Here is a 12509-nt window from a genome sequence, read left to right as displayed (position 1 = left end):
ACTGCTGTGGAGTCGATTGCAACTCAAAGCAACCCTACAGGACAGAAAAGAACTGCCCCATAGGGTTTCCAAGGAGCAGCTGGTGGATTCGAACTGCTGACCTTTTGGCTAACAGCCTAGCTCTTAGTCACTGTGCCACCAGGCTCCCAAAATAGTCACAGGCCATGGTAAATTACAAAATCCCTTTAACTGCAGTTTCCTCACTTATAAAACAGGAATAATAGTATTTACAATAAAAAGTTAAAAAAAAAAAGTTAGGAGAATTAAATAAGGTAATCCATATAAAGCCTCAATGTAGTGCTTAGAGGATAGTAAATGATCAGTTAATGCTTGTTGACTAAATTAATTTTTTTGTGCCAGTTGTGACAGCTATCTTAAAAAAAACAGGCACTTATAAATCTATACAGGTCAAATCCCATTACCACAAAACTTAAAGACTCTAAATCTTTTAATTTATATACATTGTGTTTGATCAAAATCCAGAGTTATTTATTTATCAAACATCTTTTTTTCTTCTGATTAAATGAACAGTTTGTAATTTTCACTTCTTTATTTTGTTCTTCTCAATTCATCCAATTCAAGAGAATAGTTACCTCCTTAGATACTAATGAATCTGAAAAAACTCTGTGAGAGAACTCACCACAAATCTGTGTCAACTCTACCTCTGTGTACCTGACATGTCCAAATATGGCCTATGACATGCACAGGCCAAAACAATGCCAAGACCATACAGAGTGATCCTTGACTACTGAGATTTTGAGGGAATGAGGTCTTCTTAAAAAGAAAACCAGTCCTGAGTGAAGCTGGGTTCTTTGCCCAAAGGATGTCGAACTAATTGATAGGTCATTAAGAGTATGTAAACCACATACAATTATTACATAAAATATTTGAATTATATTAAAAATATTGAGAGGAAACTCAGACTCTAAAATCACCTCTGGTAAACCCTCACGTGCACATTTGATGACAGGTGTTGAAAAGATTTGTATAAATAAACTAAAACCAAATGACTGTGGCTGCAAAGGAAATCAGTCTCAGATATTAAGGAGGACAAAAAAAGGCAAAGTGAACCCAGAAAGGTTAATAGATTCATTCCTTCCATTCTTTGTTGTTCCAATTTCGTTTCTTTCTTACGGAAATTCAATAGAAACATTTTAATACTCATCCCAAAGGCTGTCTTCAGTTTGCATTCTTGCTTAATACTAGAGACAGCAATGGAACTGAAATCAGAATTTGTGGATTTGTATACAGGTTTGACACCTCACTGAGCCTCAGTTTTCTCATCTGCAAAATGGCAGTGATAATATCTATCTACAAAGTTGAGATGATTCAATATAGTAAAATCAATGAAAATGCCTAGAATGGTATTTAACAGAAATATAACATAAACCACACTGTACAGGTGTCATGTATGTAATTTCACATTAAAAAAGTAAAAAGAAGCAGATGAAATTAAGTTTAATAATAAATTTTATTTAACCCGATATAGCCCAAATATTATCATTTCAACATGTAAATCAATATAACGTATAACATTAATGGTATCTTTTGCACCATTAATGTTCCTTTTACACTTGCCACATAGTTCATTTTACACTTAGTTCAGTGCATAGTTCAGTTCTACTCTGTCCGACAGGGTTGCTATGAGTCAGAATTGACTCGATGGCAACGAGTTTGGTTTTTGGTCTTAGTATACAATAGGCAAACAGCTCAAAGAGTAGGCTGAAAAATGTATAAAAGACGCTTCTTAACAGCAAGGTCTTCCTGTGAGCCATTCACAAAGCACAAGTGGATATGCACGCACAAACACATTTAGGTATTTATTAGTACGTTTTGCTTTTAGTGTATGGAGGTGCTCTTGCAGTTCATGTATTTTTTCATCAGTTTTTTCTTTGGGCTGCCCAACAGTCCAACACAAGTGGTCAGATAAGATACAAGAGTAAAATGGAGATAGAATATTGGATAGCAGATTGCTATCCCACTTCGAGTCTGACAAGGACCATTTAGTTACCTAATATAATTTCAATATTATGAAGTGTTACGAAATTCTTATTGACCAAGAACTCTTTGAACTTTGGATCTTCATTTGTTATGTATTCAAAAGGCAGCTTTTCTAAAGTACAGGCCCTCTCTCTCAAACTCCTTGTCAGGATTCTTGATCAGAATTGACTGATACACGAAGAAAAAGTACCAACAGTTGAACCATTAATTCTGTTTTCTGTGCCCCCTTTGCAGTCTTCTGGTCAAGAGTTCCCTTTACCCGGCTCTGCTTGGGTTAAAATCTCTGATGGGTTCACAATACACAATGGTATAGCTACAGGAGACAGGGTTTAAATACTTATATCTTCACATTCACATTGTTTTCATTGAAACTTTTCCAAGGAAGAAGTTATTCCTTTAATTAGGCATGCATTTCCCAAGCTAACCCCCGGAGTCACTGATACTAAACACAAAAACCAAGATACATACTGTACAATTCTAAATATACAGCCAAACTTCAGAAATAAAACTACCCAATGCATCAAGAAGACTCACATCTGGCATTTCTGTAGAGAAGGAAAGGGTCCTGGAGTTGGAAATCCAGGTCTTTAGTAATGGGTTCTGTCCTATTTTCCATGCTCAGCCTATTCATAATGGTGAATCCATGCTTTGGAGAAGCAGACCTAAAGCACCAGGGATGGAAGGGATATCAAAAGACAAGTGGCTCAGTATACTATACTTATAAAAAAAAAAAAATATTCTGATGCGTCTGTCAACCTTTTTACATATATATGTATATATATATACACACACACATATATATATGGCTTTATGCAAATAGACAGTATACACATAAAGCAACATTTACTATTGGCATTTATCTACTAATTCATATGTAATACAGCATGACTGTCATTACCATTCCTTTGATAAAATCAAGTCCTACTTAATTATTTGTGTCTGTGCACATATGTATACGTATATATGTATAAAACCCAAAAACTAAACCCTTTGCTGTAGAGTCGATTCCAATTCCTAGCAATCCTATAGGACAGAGTAGAACTGCCCCATAGAGTTTCCAAGGAGCAGCCAGTGGATTCAAGCTGCCAACCTTTTGGTTAAGAGCCAAATGTTTAACCACTCTGCCACCAGGGCCCCGTATAAATATATATATGTGTATATATGTATATACATACACACACACATATATATACACACACAGATATACATACATACATGGAGCCCTGGTGGCACAGTGGTTAAGAGCTTGGGCTGCTAACCAAAAGATTGGCAGTTTAAGTTCACCAGCCACTCCTTGGAAACCCTATGGGGTGCTTCTACTCTGTCCTATAGGGTCACTACAAGTCAGAATCAACTCCATGGCAATGGGTTTTGGTATGAAGGTACCTACTTTCTTTTTAAAGTACTGGCAGGTATTTTCAAAGAATCTTGGTCGTTAATACAGAGTGTACATCACAATTACATGAAGAAAATGTTCAGAGAGAATTTTAGTATTAATCTGAAATTGCATGCTGCAAAATCTCTTAATCAAATGACACAACTCTGGTCAATCAACCTGTGAGGAGATACAGTATAATTAAAACTTTATGTAGCTTAATGCGAAGACAAGATATGCCATTCCCTTCAATATAAAGCAAACAGCTTCATGCAAAAAAAAACTAGCATAAAAGCTTTTCTCCATGAAAACGTGGCACTTAGTGACTTTTATTTTTCATTTCATTCAACAAACCTTGAATGCCTACTCTCTGCCAGGCAGAAAGAATCCAAATCATACAGAGTGTAAACTCTAACAAGTACATGTGCATTTGTCTACTCGTGAGTGACAGCCATAGGGTAATTCAACTGTGAAACTTCTGGTGACAAGTGAAACATCACATGCTTAAACACTGAAACTGAAACAAGCAGAATTCAGTTATTTACTTCAAACTAGGGTTAACAAACCCACAGGAATATTATCATGAGCAGCAAGAAGAGGTGTTCATATCTTAGTTTTATTCCACCTCTAACAATTCGATGCTGATAAAGAAGATACAGATTCTTGAATTACTACCACACAACCACTTACAAGATTTTCTTTTGAAACCTCCAATTTTAAAATTTATGGAAGGCAATCCTTGCCTAGTTTATTTTACAATGAAGTAAAGTGGTGGTAGATACTAGAAATAATCATGATAATCATTTCAACTTAAATGGGAAGGAAGAATAAAAATTTACTCTCGAAGAGCTCTGATAGACAGGGTCCCCCTGGAAGTGTCAAGCTCAGAAATCACCAGTGGGTGTCTCTACGAACTCTCATATAGGAAGACATGGGAGGAAAAAAAGTACAGAAATAATTTTTTAAATGGAATTGGCTGTTTTAAAACAAGAATCAGAATTTGATTTTCCAAGTATTTCATTATCACGACAGGATCTCGCCTCTTTAATAGTATGAGTACTACACCAGTTGCCATCGAATTGACTGCTACTACTCATGGTGACCCCCATGTGCCAGAGTATGGCTGCACTCCAAAGGGCTTGCAGTGGCTGACTGACAGCCTTCTGAGCTGCCTCTGGGTGGACTTGAACCTCCAGCTTTTCAGTTAGCAACCAAGTGTGTTACATGTTTGCACCACCCAGGGACTATACCATCTCATAATTTATAAGACAGGCACAAGGTATAAATGTGTCAATTGATCTAAAGCAACTTCTATAAGAGTGGTCAAAATAATTACCGGCTAGCTCCATTACCTGTACCAAAAACTTCCTTTAGGTTTTCATGAGCTTTCTACCATTCTCTACTGAGGAAGGATCTCAGTAGAATAGGATCTGGTGTGTTTCGATTTTGTTTTTGGTGAAGGGGGCTCCCACTCTTGACAAGTTAGATCGGGGGAAGACATTAAGAGATATGGATGGATTTGGTTCTCAATTTAATGGTTTGTTTAATTGACAGCCCCACTAGGGGTTGGAGTATTGGAAAATATAAACCTACATCTGGTTTGGGTACAAAAGAGAAAACTTGCATAATTTCTTATTCTTCCATGCTGAAAAAAACACTAAAAATCCCTAAAATAAATCATTAATGCATATGTATACATCTTTTCTTTCACTTCTTAAAAGAAGAATAATACTTGTTGTTGCGAGAAATGAATAAGAATGTGTATTGTGTGCTTGGTTTTCTTTTCAGACTTCAAAATTCTCAAGAGCAGTCTGTACTGAATAAACTCACTTGGTGGCATGCTCTGGTGCATTTGGAACGTTTTAGAGCATAATGTAGCCTAATATATCCAGTTATTCTTGGGCATTCCCCACCATCTTTCTGAAACTACTGGTTAATAATCTGACCTCCTTGTTACCTATTCTGATGACCTCGATAATCCATTCTTCTTTCCACTCCCACTGCAGCCTCCACTTGAACAGACCTTCATTCTCATTGCTGACTTCCCCCTGCACCTACACACATACACCACCATCCTTCTTGTCTCTTTATATTGTTTTAATTCTGCCTTTATCCTTTTGGCTGGATATTCTCTGTATCCTTCGTTGTCAGATTTCTTAGAGTCGGTTCCAGCTCATAGCAACCCTATGTATGACAGAACAAAACACTACCTGTTCCTGCACCATCCTCACAATTGTTGCTGTTTGAACCCACTGTTGCAGCTACTGTGTCAATTCATCTCATTGAGAGTCTTCCTCTTTTCTGTGGACCCTCTACTTTACCAAGAATGATGTCCTTCTCCAGGCACTGGTCCCTCCTGACGACATGTTCAAATTACACGAGACAAATTGTCATCATCCTCGTCTCTAAGGAGGACTCTGGCTGTACCTCTTCTGAGACACATTTGTTCATTCTTCTAGCAGTCCATGGTATATACAATATTCTTCACCAATACCATAATCCAAGGGTATCGATTCTTCTTCAGTCTTCCTCATTCATGCAGTTTTTGAATGCATATGCAGCAACTGAAAATATCATGGCTTGGGTCAGATGCACCTTAGTCTTCAAGGTGACATGTTTGCTTTTTAGCACTTTGAAGAGGTCTTTTGCAGCAGATTCGCCCAATGCAATACATCATTTGATTTCTTGACTGCTGCTTCCGTGGGCATTGATTATAGATCCAAGTAAAATGAAATTCTTGATAACTTCAATCTTTTCTCCATTTATCATGATGTTGCTTATTAGTCCAGTTGTGAGGATTTTCCTTTTCTTTATGTTAAGGTGTAATCCATACTGAAGGCTGTAGTCTGACCTTCATCACTAAGTGCTTCAAGTCCTCTTCACTTTCAGTAAACAAGGTTGTGTCATCTGCATATCGAAGGTAGTTAATGAGTCTTCCTTTAATCCCTATGCCTCATTCTTCTTCATATAGTCCAGCTTCTCGGATTATCTGGATCCTTGCTGGCCCCTAAACCCAACCTTTAGCCCTTGACAGTTTCCTCTTTAAACACTCTCCTTCAGAGAACTTTTTCTCTCATGGTTTCAACTATCATATTAATACAGATGACTACTAACTTCTATATCTTCAGCTCTGACTCGATCCTGAGAGGCTGGACATCTCTATTTGAATGCCCTGCTATCATTTCAAAATAAACACTTATCCTCAAACCAGATTCTCAGCCTCCTATCTTTCCATTCTGCTGGTAATTCTGTTATCCCCCCAGTCTTCCTTGTTCAAAATCTTCAATGTTATTTTTTAATTTCACCATTCCCTCTATATATGTAGTCTTTTGATAAATCTGTTCATTTCCACTTCAGCTTCTATCATTCTAGATTCCATCATCTCGTATCTACTCCACTGCAATAATCTTTTCAATCTCCTCGCTAACTCCAATTTATTCTAGAACCAATGCATCCTCATAATGTTAATACTCTGACATGCCCCATACATTCTGTCATAACTCTATTACTCCCCTGCTCATAAACCTTCAATGACTTCCTACTGCTAAGGGAATAAAACTCAGAATCTGTAGTCTGCCATTCCAAGCCCAGCAAAATCTCTTTATATTCATTCACTGCCAACTTCTAACCAATGTAAACCAATATAAACCCTCCATACCAAAGAGTCATAGTCCTTACTTTCCCTTTAACATACTAGGTTCTATGCCTCTGCTTATGCCATTCTTTCTATTGAGACTGCCCTTCCCTCTCCTCTATGCAAGCTAAGTTCTATTTTATTCCCAAGGCCCAACTCAAGACCCATTACTTCTATAAAGACTTCCATAATCACGGCAGCCCACTCTTACTGCTCATAACCTATCAACTGGCATTTATGATGGTCTATCTTGTATAGCGATTTATCTTAAATGTAAATGTACATATAAGAAAAGAAATACATATATAACCCATTGCCACTGAGTTGATTCTAACTTATAGTGACCCTAGAGGACAGAGTAGAACTTCCCCATAGAGTTTGCAAGGCTCTAAATCATTACGGAAGTAGACTGCCAAATCTTTCTCCCACACAGCAGCTGGTGGGTTCAAACTGCCAACCTTTTCAGTTAGTAGCCAACCACTTAACCACTGCACCACCAGGGCTCCATACATATATATATATTTAGACATATTATTTAGATATGTTATATATATCTAAATACATATACTATATTATATATACACACACACACATACACACATACATATATTTATACATGTGTATTTGCTGTCTCCTCAATGAAACTGTTGGCCCCATAAGGGTATGCACTAAAAAAAAATCAAACCCGTTGCCATGGAGTCCATTCCAATCCATAATGAACCTATAGGACAAAGCAGAACTTCCTCATAGGGTTTCCAAGGCACAGTTGGTAGATTTGAAACTCCGACCTTTTGGCTAGCAGCCAAGCTCTTAACCACTGCACCACTAGGGCTCCAAGGGTATGTACTAGGCCTTTGTATTTCATCTTCACACCTGCACTTAAGGTGATAGACTTTAGCTATGACATTTTATGTGAATATTTATGTGAATAAAGTTTAGCTATTAAGATAATACACATACTATATGTCTCTGTGTGCTCATGATGTTAACAATATCTGATAAAAAGAAATTATTAAAAACATGAATTTATTAAATCTATACTGAAACGTATTCTATTAACTGGACCATGGAGGACTCAAAAACATCTTCAATTCTGGATTATGCTTCTTTAAAGAGTCAAAGGGTAATGTAACCAATAAAACCTATTTCTAAATACTGATTAAATAATCTAAAATTCTCAACAGTGTACTTCTAGCTCTTTGTCAATGAATTATATTCAAGACCTTTCTACCGTTCATTTGAATCACCAAAAGATAAATATTTAGTACTATTTTAAACATGATACAGTCATCTATATTGAGGTTTAAATTATATTCTGAAAGTAATATCCACCAGAATATACCAGATGACATTACTCAGTATTCTCTTCCTTATGGCAACTAATAATGTCAAACTAAGATTCAGTTCTTTTACTTCTCTTTGAAATAAAGTCACATTTGTAGAATAGTGATACAACTAAGCTAATATATTATTTCAAAGGTTTTTAGTTGCTTTACAAAAGTAAAATATTCTTACCTTGTATAAACAAATAGGGTTCCTTCCACATCAGTCTTTTCCTAAAAAATAAAAACAAAATATACAGCAAAATATGTACATTCTCTTCATTAATGGTAAAAATTCACAGAAGTTGGAGAATATAAATTTCTTATAGAACAATAGGAATTATTTTCAGTTTCAAACAGGAGCTGCAATGAGCCAAATATATGCAACATGAGGGATTATTCTTAGGAAAAGGAGAAAGCAGGTTCTCTGCCATAATTGTGGCACTGCTGATTAAGCAGCAGGAAGCAGTTATTCTCCTTTTGTCCTTTACAAAATAAACCATCATTATCTCTCTTTACCAAATACAGGGATGGCAACACACCTCTGACTGAAACAATAAAAAGTGAACATGCTCCATGGATTTCATTACAAAGAAGAGATTATAATAAGTATGCTGCCTTTTCCTCCCCCCTCTAAATTGGGTATAAGGCAAGCTGCAGAAATCACTTGTGTCTGCATTTCAATATCTTTCTCTTTATTTTCTGGGTTCATTTTTCTCCTGCCATATCCTGTCACCTAGGAGAGCAGATGATCTGCTAATAACTCTGCTTGACTACTAGATGGAAGAGGGCAATGATGCTGTAAAGTTGTCAATCTGATGAATAAATCCCCTACTTGGTGTGGACTATTTAGAGTCAAGTTTTGATCTAAGATCTTTGAATAAAGTTAGACAGAAGTATTACCAAGCTAGGACTTGAGAAATTTGCCTGAGGGAGGTGAGAAAGTTAAAAATGATGGTTCAGTTAGTTCATTTGGCTAGGTTTCTTTTCCATTTCTCCAAAGGCTGGATCCCAGGCCCGGATGAAAATGTTCAATACAATGTATACTAAAAACATATTAAGTACCCACTTGTTTGACTAACTAGTAATTAACCAGTTCCTGTCCAGTCAGTTCTGACCCATGGAGACCCCATGTGTATCAGAGCAGAACTGTGCTCCATAAATTTTTCATTGGCTGATTTTTCGGAAGTAGTTCTTTAGGCCTTTCTTCCATGGTGCCTTTGGGTTAGCAACTAAGTGTGTTAACCACCTGCACCATCCCGGGACTCCAAATAGTAATTAGATTATTATAATTCAGAATCTAAAATTACTTTTCCTAATTACACAGTTTCACTTCAGCATTCTTTTTAAATCCCCAATATTTTATCATTAATTTCATTACCAAGATCATTAAAAATTTAAGTACTTTTTAAATTTGGTAAAAAATACACTAAGTAAAAAGAAGTAATTTTTAAAAGGCATACAAACAACTGAAAGCATACTCTTCACATGCTCAAGTACTTTGAGCAGTTTTCAGTGGTCCTCAAAGTGTAGTTCACAGTTCAGCAGCATCAGCAAGCACCACCTGGAAACTTTTTGGAAATACAAATTATCTGGCCCCATCCCAGACCTGGAGTTCCCAGATGGTGCAACCAGTTATAAAGCTCAACTGTTAACCAAAAGGTTGGAGGTTCAAGTTTACCGAAAGGTACCTCAGAAGAAAGGCTTGGCAATCTACTGCCAAAAAATCAATCACCGAAAACCCTATGGAATACAGTTCTACTCTGACACACATGGGGTCACCATAAGTCAGAATCGACTCTGCAGCAACTCGTACTGGTACCCCAGACCTACTGGACTCGGGGGGTAGTACCCAGCTATTTGTGTTTTATTAAACCCTCTAGAGATTCTGATACATGCTGGTTCGAGAACCACCACCTTAGTTCAATAACATATTCTCTGCTCATGATCTATCTTAGAAATTAGGAAAATAAAATCTACTGTGGCCCAAACTATCATCAAACATTGTTTTTTAAGAATAAATGACTTTGGAAAACATCATTACTTACTAACAAGATGTTTACTCTCAAGATGCTAATTAATACAGAATACGCTTTTAGAAATAGACAATTCATAATAGTTTAAACAATTTTAGCCAGTATTTGCACTAATATATAAGCACAGGTAAAGTAAGGGTTTCTTTTACAGTTTCTTCATCCTTAAACTGGATTCACCATGACATTTGTGTAAATCACTCCTATGCATTGTGAAAAGTATCCTTATTGCTCATTTGCCACTATGCTTTGAAAAATACCCCAAGTCAAAATGAAAAAAATAGAAAAAGAAGAAACATTATTTATCCTTTTATGCTAAAAAAAAAAAAAGTTAATTTGTACCTGTGGAAAAATCTATATCCTAGGTGTACTTTAAGCGCTGAGAATTGCTTTAAACACAAGCCATCACAGTATTTATTAATCACTGAGAAAATGGCCACCGCAGTCCAACAAATGCTACCCATACAATCTAAGAATTTGTAGGCATTCTTAGTTTTACTGGTACAGATGGCAAGTATTTGTTAGTCTACAATGCCTTTTAGAGCATATTTATAAAAATGAAATATTTGGTATCATCCATATTAATGGAAAACTGAAGCCAAAATACAGGTGAGGAAACTAGAGCTTTGAAGCCCCTAGGTATGTGGTCAGGATCACCTGTTGCAGCATCTGCCTTTAGGCTGCTTCATCTTAGAGCTGCCCAGGCTCGATGTGTGCATCTACCAGCACACATAAAGCTAACAGTTTGACTTGTTTCTTTTTTTCCTTGATGAATAATACAAAAAAAAAAAAAAAAAAAAGTACTTTAATGCCGTATTTTAGAATTGAAAAATCTAGAATCAGAAAATGTAAGATATGTTTCTCCTGGAATTATTCTCTTACTCATAACAAGCAATTCTTAAAATTGAGATGTTTCTGCAGCATTACACACAATAAATATGCGCTTGTTCACAAAAAGAAATTATGCTTCCATGATTACAATATGGGACTTGGAGTGAGATTCTCTCCAGAGCATACTGGGCTAATTAGTTTATTATTCTATGTCTCAGTTTCTACATTGAAAAGAGATAACCAGTCTATACAACTCAGGCCTAACTAAAAACAAACAAACAAAAGACCGTATTTTAGTGTTCTATGACACCTAGATAAGGGGGGTTTTGGAAATGTAAATTTCTGCTCTATTATGGCTGAAACAGCTCAAATTCATGCATTTTCCTAGTCCCACTACAGTTATCCAAGGGCAACCAGATTTTTTTTCTTTCTGTGCAAAGCCCAGGGTTGCAGTATAAGGAATATTTAAAACAAGATTTTATTAGATCCTCCTAATATTAGGGAAACCCTGGTGGCGTAGTAATTAAGAGCTACGGCGGCTAACCAAAATGCTGGCAGTTTGTATCCACCAGACGCTCCTTGGAAACTCTGTGGGGCAGTTCTATTCCGCCCTACAGGGTGACTATGAGTCAGAATCGACTCAATGGCAACAGATTTGATTTTGGTTCATGTTAAAAGTATTTTTTTACAGTCCCAAGGTATATATTTTAGTTTAATTTCTTGAAGTACAATTTCCTACTACACTCCATTATAAAATCTAACAAGTGCCAAAAAAAAAAATTAGCAGTTCAAAATAATAAAATGAAATATAAAATAGTGCTGTTTTGCAAGTTATTGGGACTGAACACACTATTTGACACTTTTGAGACAACTCAAAGCAATCTGTATTTTACTGATTGTTTTAAACTAAAATAATGAAAACAATGGGTCTTCATTTGTCCTTCTAAATCTGTATCTTTCAGGCGTAGCATATGAGTCACCCACGAAGCTTTTAACAAATACCAAATGTCTGAGCCATCTAGCCAGAGATCTTGATTTGCTGCCTTGCATATTTAAAAACTTCTGGTGGCGTAATGGTTAAGTGATACGGCTGCTAACCAAAGGGTTGGCAGTTCAAATCCTCCAGGCGCTCCTTGGAAACTCTATGGTGCAGTTCAACTCTGTCTTACAGGGTCGCCATGAGTTGGAATCGACTCGATGACACTGGGTGGGAGTGATCTTAAAACACAGGTAAGTTTGAAAGCCACTAGCCAGAAACAGGGTGCTAGTCGCTCTAAGGTAGTCATTCTAAGGTAGAGGCTCTAAAGCTCAGT

The 12509-nt window shown here is 36.5% G+C and overlaps 2 protein-coding genes across 11 annotated transcripts in view; one reads left to right on the top strand and one right to left on the bottom strand.

The window, feature by feature from the left end:
* CACNA1C (calcium voltage-gated channel subunit alpha1 C) overlaps nucleotides 1–12509 on the top strand; it is an 896734-nt gene that overhangs the window by 20922 nt on the left and 863303 nt on the right. The window lies entirely within an intron of this gene.
* DCP1B (decapping mRNA 1B) overlaps nucleotides 1–12509 on the bottom strand; it is a 59977-nt gene that overhangs the window by 44427 nt on the left and 3041 nt on the right. For all 3 annotated transcript variants that reach the window (XM_049885117.1, XM_049885118.1, XM_049885119.1), the window contains exons 2-3: nucleotides 8526–8566; nucleotides 2536–2663 (exon numbers count right to left, since the gene is read on the bottom strand). In XM_049885117.1, the coding sequence (XP_049741074.1) occupies nucleotides 2536–2663; nucleotides 8526–8566 (169 nt within the window). The remainder of the gene's footprint in view (nucleotides 1–2535; nucleotides 2664–8525; nucleotides 8567–12509) is intronic.

The sequence above is a fragment of the Elephas maximus genome, chromosome 4 (assembly GCF_024166365.1).
Source record: "Elephas maximus indicus isolate mEleMax1 chromosome 4, mEleMax1 primary haplotype, whole genome shotgun sequence".
Classification (NCBI taxonomy): Eukaryota; Metazoa; Chordata; class Mammalia; order Proboscidea; family Elephantidae; genus Elephas; species Elephas maximus.
This window is presented reverse-complemented; position numbering and strand designations above follow the sequence as displayed.